This window comes from Aptenodytes forsteri, unplaced genomic scaffold (assembly GCF_000699145.1).
Source record: "Aptenodytes forsteri isolate BGI_AS27 unplaced genomic scaffold, ASM69914v1 Scaffold212, whole genome shotgun sequence".
Taxonomy (NCBI): domain Eukaryota; kingdom Metazoa; phylum Chordata; class Aves; order Sphenisciformes; family Spheniscidae; genus Aptenodytes; species Aptenodytes forsteri.
The window spans coordinates 1,503,375-1,512,797 of NW_008795487.1; the positions used below are offsets into that span (position 1 = coordinate 1,503,375).

General features: G+C 38.7%; 1 protein-coding gene across 1 annotated transcript in view; it reads right to left on the reverse strand.

The window, feature by feature from the left end:
* Positions 1–9,423, reverse strand: part of OCA2 (OCA2 melanosomal transmembrane protein) — a 184,428-nt gene that overhangs the window by 138,302 nt on the left and 36,703 nt on the right. The window contains exons 7-8 of the mRNA XM_009281338.2: positions 8,731–8,813; positions 8,224–8,377 (exon numbers count right to left, since the gene is read on the reverse strand). Of these exons, the coding sequence (XP_009279613.1) occupies positions 8,224–8,377; positions 8,731–8,813 (237 nt within the window). The remainder of the gene's footprint in view (positions 1–8,223; positions 8,378–8,730; positions 8,814–9,423) is intronic.

Below are 9,423 nucleotides of genomic sequence, written 5' to 3' on the forward strand. Positions count from 1 at the left end.
AGTTTATGTACTGAGCATGACGTCACATGGTATGGAATGTCCCTTTGGCCAGTTTGGGTCAGCTGTCCTGGCCGTGCCCCCTCCCAGCTTCTTGTGCCCCTCCAGCCTTCTCAGTCGGCAGAGCATGGGAAGCTGAAAAGTCCTTGACTAGTGTAAGCACTGCTTAGCAACAACTAAAACATCGGTGTGTTATCAACATTATTCTTCCTCCTAATCCAAAACACAGCACTGTACCAGCTACTAGGAAGAAAATTAACTCTGTCCCAGCCAAAACCAGGACAAAGATGTTACTGTATATTCCCCTTCTGGTGTTTCCTGGAGGTGTATGTACTGGTTTCCCTGGCTACCTAGAAGATGATAAACCAGACTGCTACTGTGGGCTGACACAACCAGCGCTGTTGTATATCAACAGGCTGGCCTGGCAACAAGATTTCAGTCTTGCAAAACCCTTTTGCAAGACCCTTTTGCAAGGGTCAATCCAGTCCTCCAGCACCTACCTCAGCAGGCTCTGCTGCCTCCTTCCACTCCACATACCTTGATATCATTCCCGATGCACACCCTCGTTTTTGAGCCCTAAAAGTATTATTCGTGGGGACTACAAGACCCTCATTATATTTGCAGTTTCAGAACATTTTCTGAGACTGAAGAAGATGCCACCATCTTTATTTCCCCAGTTATCTCATCATCCTCAAGACTAATGAGATTGTAAATTTCTAGTAAAGAAATTACATGGAGCAAATCACAAAGTGAGAGGCAAACCTATTTTACTTTCCCTGTGTGAATCTTCATCAGCCTTCTTTTAATATTAGGGTAATACGACCACACAGAATTACAGCCATGCACTATGAACAACAGTATGGCAAACTGCAGCACTCACATTACCTTTTCCAGGGAGCTTTCTGCTCTAGCCAGCGGTTCCTCTGGAGAGTCTTTCATCCCTGACATCTCCTCTCTTTCTCACTCCAGTTTTCTTCTCTGAATTTTTTTCCTCTTTAGATCATGCCATCGCATCTCCCTCCAAGCCTGCCCCGTACACTCTCTCATGTTTGTTCATTCACTTTTGCCCTTGCTCTTGCTGAAGGAAGAAATCATTTGAGGCCCCAAAAGAAGCTTAGCGGTTCTTGTCCCTGTTTGTGTGCATTAGAAGCCTATGTGTGTTCTAAAACCTTGTTAAAATTTTAAGACTTCATGGCTCTCTACCCCTCTGGTTGCCATAGGCAGGGTAGAAGCTGAACAACAGCATTCAATTAAGCTAATTTAATGTTCTATTGCCTGTCCCAAACAGAAAGGAAAAATCCAACCCACAACATACATAGTATGCAAGGCAGGGCAACACATTTGTGCTTGACAGTCTTTCACAAATTGAACAAAATACAGTTCAAAATTAGTTTTAAAAGGCAATAGGAAATAGCAAATAGACATTTGGAAATTAGTTTTTACACTTACTGTTGAAAATATGACTCCTATTATTCAAAAAAATAGCATTTTGTGAAAAGTGGAGCCTGGGTCACAGTATCTTTTAAAGCAGACAATCCTATCGAACCCTTAGAATAGCAAGCAGCACCATCCAGTGGCAATTTTTTCCTATGAAGTTCTTAATTAAGGCCAATTTACATACTACAGAAGTACCATAGCACCCAAAAGAAGATATTTTTCCTTAAAGCACACATATTCAGAGCAGAGCCAGACTTCTACCAAGATAGATCTAACAATTAGACAGGCAATAGTCGGTGTAAAATCAATATTCATATTGGATTAATAATACAAAACCGGTGTTATAACATATCAAGCTGGGATCCAGCTGAGTATTTTGCTTGCTGTTATACTGTATTTTTGTTTGAATTTAAACTTATCCTGTCCTTGTCTTACAGCACTCTGCTTCTTTTATACTTCATTTATTGCAGTTACGGCAGGTAAAAATAACTGTAGTTTATCTAACTGGTGCTGGCTCTGTCCTGTTGGAGCCTCCTTGCTAGCGGCAGTGGCTCTGCTCTACCCAAGCGGTAGAAATCCCAGCACCTCAGGGGTAGAGATCCAATGTTCCTCATAAGGAGCAACTTGTAATACTCCTGCACAGCTGCTTTAAAGTCATTTTGAGCCTCTCAAAATGCACAGAGGTCACACCCACCTCCTAACTCAGAGAAAGTCAGGGAATGACCGTAAGCCTTGATAGTCCATACTGCTTAATTGCTAGCTCAGTCACAGGTGGTTCTCTCCAGGAGAACACCTAGGGTACCGTTTGGTGAATATTTCACTCTGGGGGACAGGACAGATGGATCTGCCCCACGTCTGGATCCCCTTGTTCAGTCCAGTGCTCCAGCACCTATCTCAGCAGACTTTGCTGCCTCCATCTGCTCCATGTGCCTTGATACTATTCCCAATGCACACCCTCAGTTTATGTCCTAAAAGCATTATTCGCGGGGATTGCAAGACTGCCCTCATTATATTGCACATTTTTATCTTGGGGGGGGGGGAAAAAGAGTCACTTTTGAATGGTAATTGTGCTTTAGGGTTATGGGGAGTCCAAACCAGACCCACAACCACATGCTGCCCAGGAAGGACGCAGCTAGCCTGCTCCAGAGGGAGCGAGATTTTAATTCAAGCTGTTTTTCTACTGGATTTTATGGTTTAGGTTTCACTACGCTGGATTCAGGTTCCATGCAATCCCCAGAGCCACAACATTTATGATTTCTGCCTTGGGCTGGGAAGTTTGCTCTCCAGGCCGTACCTCTTGGCTCCATTTCGACCTCACTGTAAAACACTGCAGCTAATCAAGACAATACCAAGGCAGCCTTCTCTCTCCCCCAGTCAGGACCAGTAGTCTCTCAAGAAAGAAAAAGTGTGCAGGAGAGCATCATTGCCCTGCTGGAAGCTGGCCAGCACACCCAGGAGCACTGGCTTCCCAGCTCTGCCCTGATCTTGGGCTCCTTTGCTCCCTCCCACCCCCAGACAGGAGCGCAGATGAGGGCAAACTTTTATTCTTGCCCAGTGAGGTATGGCTCGGACTCTTCACCAAAGAGGGTAGATGGTTTGTCCTGATAATCTGCCCCTAATTTTCTGCCAACTCCTACAGCAGTGTTTTAATTCCTCTTCACAATTTTCCCATCCTAGCGCAAATGAAAGCAGCAGGAATATATTCTCTCCCACAAAGGCCAGGGAGAGCAGCAGCTACAATTTTCTTTTTTACACCGTCTTTTCCAATAAAGGCTATGGATTTTCTTCTGTCCCTTTGCTACCAATCTTTTGGTAGGTCATATGCGGAGGTAGGAACACTCTAATCCACACTCTTCTCTGACTATATTTAAAGACAGGTCGATATGAGAATGGATGGGGAGTGAGAAACCATGCTGAGGATGCTGATCGCTAGTTTCTGTGACTTTCCTCATCGGAAACATTCTCCCTTAAGATTAGTCTATTGCCATCACTTAGTATTATGTTTCATATACCAGTGAATATTTCTTCTGTTTTCCTATTCCCTCTCTGAAGTATAATTTGCCATGTGCAAATAAATAGCCTCATTACTGGAAATAAGCAAAAACTGGACTGTGTGAGCATAGACAGCAGTAATAACAAACATCTTATTTCATTTGTAAAAATGCTTCCTGCGAGGAAACACTGGTTCAACCAGCCCATAACGCTAGAAAAATGGTCAGACTGAACCACATAAAAGTTTTGCTGCCTGCAGCTAATTTCTGCTGGTTAGGTGCTATTAAAAATCACTCTGCTTTGAGTTAAAGAAATTAAGCTTAGGGGATGTTTATTCATAATTTAAGATAGTTAATAATAGAAAAGTAATATGGAGAGAAACTGACACTTTCCATTTCCATTAAAGTAATAAAAATTGTGATTACAAGCCCATACTTCCTGCTAGTAAGAAGGTAGAGCTTTTAAGGCCAGATCTTGCACTTTCAAGTATTTGTGTTTTAAGGAGAAATAGAGACATGTAAATATTATTCAAGATGTCAGATCATTAAAATGCCATTTGAAAGATCCTGGCAAGATCTTTCTTAGGGCTACCTACAAGACAGAACATGAAACTGAATGATAGCTCCTGTGATAAAACAAGCCCTATGGAGGCTCTCACAGAATTTCTGATACTTGCTGGTATCGTTTTTCTGCCATTTGATGTGCTATTGGTATCTCTTCTTTTTTTTTTTTAATTTAATAAAATGAATGTTATCTTGCCTTTTCTCCTGACTAAATAAAATGTTTTATAAAAGAGTTTTTAAAAGGCCATTACCTCCATATTTGTTTCTGCTGGCTCATTTAAGTATCATAAACAGCTAATACTCCATTTTAACCCACAACACAAAACAAATATATTATTAAAGGAAAATATTGGACAAGTGCACACAATAATTCACTCTAATGAGCTCTGGCCTTTATTAATAAATGTTTAACATTCCTCCTTACATATTTCTAATTAATGCAGCTCCAACATAGCTGCAAATATGCAGTTAATAATTACTAATAAGAGCTTTATCAAGTCGAGAAACTTTTCTAAATACCAATAAAACTTTATAATATTAACAGATATTTTAAGATATAGATAGGCAGATAGATTTCTTTTCAGGGTAAGCAGTGTATTATCCCATTCTCTGTGTATACAAATACAGGCAAACAGGGAGAAATCTAAGGTATCTTACTGTGTTCCAAAGAGGAAACAATGAGATTTTATCCACACGACTTTTCCGTGACTATGCTGTACCACCAGGAACAACCATACACCACTGCTTATTGAATCTGAGTGAATGGGGTGTAAATAGTCACTTTAGTTATATACATAGAAAAAGGTTTTGCTGGAAAAAGAATGGAAATCAAAGAAGGCAAAAGACAAAACACACTCTTAGCTGAAAGAACAAAGATGTTTGGAGCAGAAAAGTGTAAAAAATTAATTTTTCTAAGTTTTTTTTATTTGAATTTTTTTTTTCAAGTTCTCAATCAAAAGAGGCTACACATTTTGAGGATCAAAACTAGAAAGAGCCTATCTTGAAATACATTGTGAACTAATTTAGTACAGCAACATCAGCGTAGAACTCTACATCAGCACTTTACACCAGATGTCCCTGTAAACCAATGTGAAAACATACTTATAGCCCACCTTACCTATGTTCCTCAGCAATCCTGAAGGGTCAGATGGTAGAGCTGAGATCAACAAAGGTAAAACTGGCAAACTGATTTGTTTTTTTTTTTTCCTAACATGCACTTGTTTTAATTTCCTGTGCAGTGTAGGCTTCCAAGAACAAAATGAAATACTTCACTGTTTTCAACAAGTCTATAAAATAGTATAGATTAGATTAATTCAAAAATACCACAAGAAGCAGAATTTTTTTCTCCTTTCTCCTCTGGGAGAAGGGGAGGGAACAGAAGACTGAAATGCAAAGAGGGAACTGATCGATATTTGAAGAAAAATAAATTTCAAGAGAATGAATGTCTAGTTACTGAAGGAAAGGATGATTACGATTACATGGGGGAAAAAAGAAAAAAACACACAGATTTCAAACAGAAAATGTAACTAAGAGATGTCCAGCTAAAGAGAGTTAAAAGCAATATAACAAAATTTCAAGGGGCAGAGTAGGATTGTGAAGTAAGACACAATCCTACATTCATGTTTGTTGTAAGCATAAAAAAGAAATCATTAGAAATTAAAGAGGAAAAAGATGCATCTTCTTTTACCAGAAATATATTTGTATTTTATGAATACATAACACGTAATCAGTTTCAAAAGAAACAACACTTAAAATAAATGTCTGAAGAAATGATGTTCAACAGCTTAACGTGTTTTCTGAAGAACAGCACATCCTGAGACAGTAAGTCTTCTCCACCGACAAGGACTGGTACTTGACATGCATTGACCTCCTAGAAATTGGATGCCAACATAGAGGCAAACAGCTGCCTCAAAGCAGAATTTACCCTGTATCTTTACAGTGGCGCAACTTTGAGAAGATGACTGTTTACAGCAAATGCACTTCATTTTCCAACTGGAACCTCTTACTTCATCAGCTTTTCCCACCATCTGTATCTGCAAGAGGCAGAAGCTCTTGCAGCCTGTTCTCCCACATGCTCCCTGGTGACTAAGGTAGCAAAGGGCAAGGGGAGAAGGGGAAGGAAGGATTAAAAGATGAGGACAGTGGGGTCAAGGAGATTGTGGGCACAAGATCTATGATTCATGTTTGGGGAAAAGGGCTGTGCAGGAGGAGCAAGAGGCACGCCTTCAGATGGCTTTTGTGAGTTGTAACAGATAAAATGCTTCCTCTTTCTTCATTGTTATAAGAAAATATGTGAAAATATAGCTCTAAAACTTGTTTGGATGTCCACACTGTCTGAAGTTGAACCTGTATTGTCAATGATAACGAATAAAACACAGGAAACTAATAAAGACTGATAAAAGATGGGGAGCAGCAACACTGAAAATGAAAATCCATGAGAGATCACTCCTGCAGCAGCACTAATTGATTTCTCTAACAGTGATAACTGATAATGGAATAGAGTGCAATGTGTTGAGAAAGCAGGACTTCAGGCACTAAAGTTATAAATACTGAATATAAGGTAAGCCACTATTACATATTCTAACAACATTAACATCCATCTTTTGCAAGAGATCCATGAGGAAACCAAACAACCGTCAAGTTTTGTCTCTATGATAGTTATTTCCAGCTTATATATTTCTTGTTTAAAATTTACTCTGGTTGTATCATTTGTCATTCCTACAGATGTTATGGAGAAAACAGCTAACATCATGATGCCAATGGGTGACTTTCTACATTTTAAAATTCAAAAAAAGTTTACTTGTATCTATTTCTATCTTTGAATTCAAGCAACAGAAATTTTTCCTTGTTCTTTTCACAGAAACAAAAAGCTACTGAATTTTTTTAAAGCTTTTTCTTAGAAACAACAGGAAAAATGCATGCTTTCCTTGGCTTTGCTTTTTAGTTTCAAGCTTTTATTTCCTTTTACACATGAATTGTTCCAAAGCAGCTTTCTAGGATGCAAACATGAAACCACCCTTTACATACATTAAAAACCTGATGTTTTTGCAATTGCTAAATGGTTGCATAGTTGGGGTCTTTTGAAAAGAAAAGCTGCAATTAAAATTAAGATTATTTTGGTGCTGTACTGCATGCCTACATATATTTATAGTAAAATCTAGTCCAATGCCCCTCCACACTTAATATTATAGTACATAGAGGCATTTTTACCTTCATAAATAAGTCACCATTGCTGAATGACATAATCTAAATGTCTAACGCATCTGTCATGTTGTGTGCATCCATTATTGATATTTGATTAGAAGGTGTTCAACTATCTTACCATTTCAACAGGTAACAGGATGAAAAGCGTAAAACACACAAGGGATGTGGAAGAAAAATGAGCATGCTGGACATATTTACTATGGAGCACCTGTAGACTTGATTTGATTCACTTCTCTGTTTCATACTAGTGTAAATCAGGTGTGATTCAACTTGGAGAATTTATTGACAGTGTGGATGCTCACATGAATAAAAAAAAGTTCTCCCCCCATATCTGTTCTTTATTTCAAGATAATCAGACAGTAAGTGTTTTCAGTTCAAAGAAGTCAGTTGGAGCCCTGTGCTGTTTCTAACATGTTTTCCATCCTTAGTGCTGATGAAACGCATTTTCATCGGGTTTGGTACCTCAAAGCTTTGGAATGATGTTGCAATATATGTTTAAAGTTCCCTGTCCCTTGATGTTAACACAGACTCCATTTCCTCTTCAAATAATACAGTAAAAGAATTTCTAAATGTCACTCATTAAAAAGCGTGCTTAGTTTAACCTTTTAAAAGTACACTAAATTCATAGTTTGAAGTGCCTTAGAGAGGGGAATAACCAAAGCCTTTTTTTCTTTTACCTTATCTTAAAAAATGATTAACTTAAAAACAGATTTTCCGCACCTTTTATAACCCAGACTTATTTTCACTCTCACAGCCAAACTATAATCCTGTTAAAATATTAAAACACTAATAGGTCCTAATAGATAAATACACAAGATCTCTGTAATGTTAATATAACTTGCCAAAATCAGTTACAATTCAGAACAATTTCCTCGCACATATCATATTCACGCCATTAGCAACACTGATGGCACAGCAAGGATTCATATGCACATTTTAAAAGTATATTAAAGCCCAAGAATGAAACCCTTCCTTGTGCTCTATTTACAATGTAGGGTAAAAATGAAATCAAAGTACAAAACTGGCTTACTTCCAGTATGATCAGCACGTAGACACCTACTAAGATGATGGACGCAATTGTTACTTGTGCCTCTATGTTTGCATGAAGGTATTGATGCTTCATGGAGAGAGGAACACTTCCAGGCTCCTGTAGAAAAGCTTGGATATTTACGAAGATGGTGCCTCTGGTGAAAGAAAGCGAAGTTTTGCTTATTTCTGGAATGAAATACCATTAGTTTTATTTATGCATTAATTTTATATTGAGTACCTATAAATATATGTATATGTGTTATAACTTTACAATTACAGGCAGCTCTTCAAACATTTTCACTCTATCCCTCTAAATAGCATTGTTTGGAAAGTAACTCAAGTACAGACCAGCCTTGTAAATCCATTTAAAAAGCAACAAGAAGTCATCCTTTCCTGCCCCTCTGAAACAGGCAGTGATAAATTATTTTTAGAACATTATCTATTCCTTCATAGTCAAGTCTATGTAAACTACTACTTCAATGGATCATTTCTCAGTCTCTTAGCCAACCTGTTCAGTATCTGAAAGGTTCTCGTTGTGATGATTTGTTGATTTCTTCTTGAACTTAAGGGTAGAGACCAGTTGTATACTACCTGCAAGAGAGTCACATTTGGTAATATTAATAAGAGTCAGTGAAAGTGATATGTCTCTGATCTAGGGGTTTATTCCTCTTTGTTCTTTCTCCTGTCCATTTAGGGGAATTTTTTGTGGACAGAGCATAACACACACCAGCCTAAATTAATTCCACCTGATTAGGTATGTTACAGGCGCTCAGGTTGGAGCAAACTCATCCTCACTCCCTCACTCATCCAATGAAGTGAGACACACCTCCAGAAGGTGCTCCAGAGAGGGGATGCCAAATCACACTTTGCATTGACTATAAGGAGCACCTCGGGCAGCTAGGCTCAGAGACAACAATATGTTTCACTCCCAAAGACTGCCTAGGAAGAACAGTAACATACATGAGGTACAGACAATGAAAGGCCCAGGAGCAGCATCATACCCCCAGACATTATGAAGAGAACATGTGTCGTGGTTTAATCTCAGTTGGCAACTAAGCACCACGCAGCCGCTCGCTCACTCCCCCCCACCCGGTGGGATGGGGGAGAGAATTGGAAGAGCACAAGTGAGAAAAAACTCGTGGGTTGAGATAAAAACAGTTTAATAATTGAAATAAAATGATAATAATAATAATAATATGAT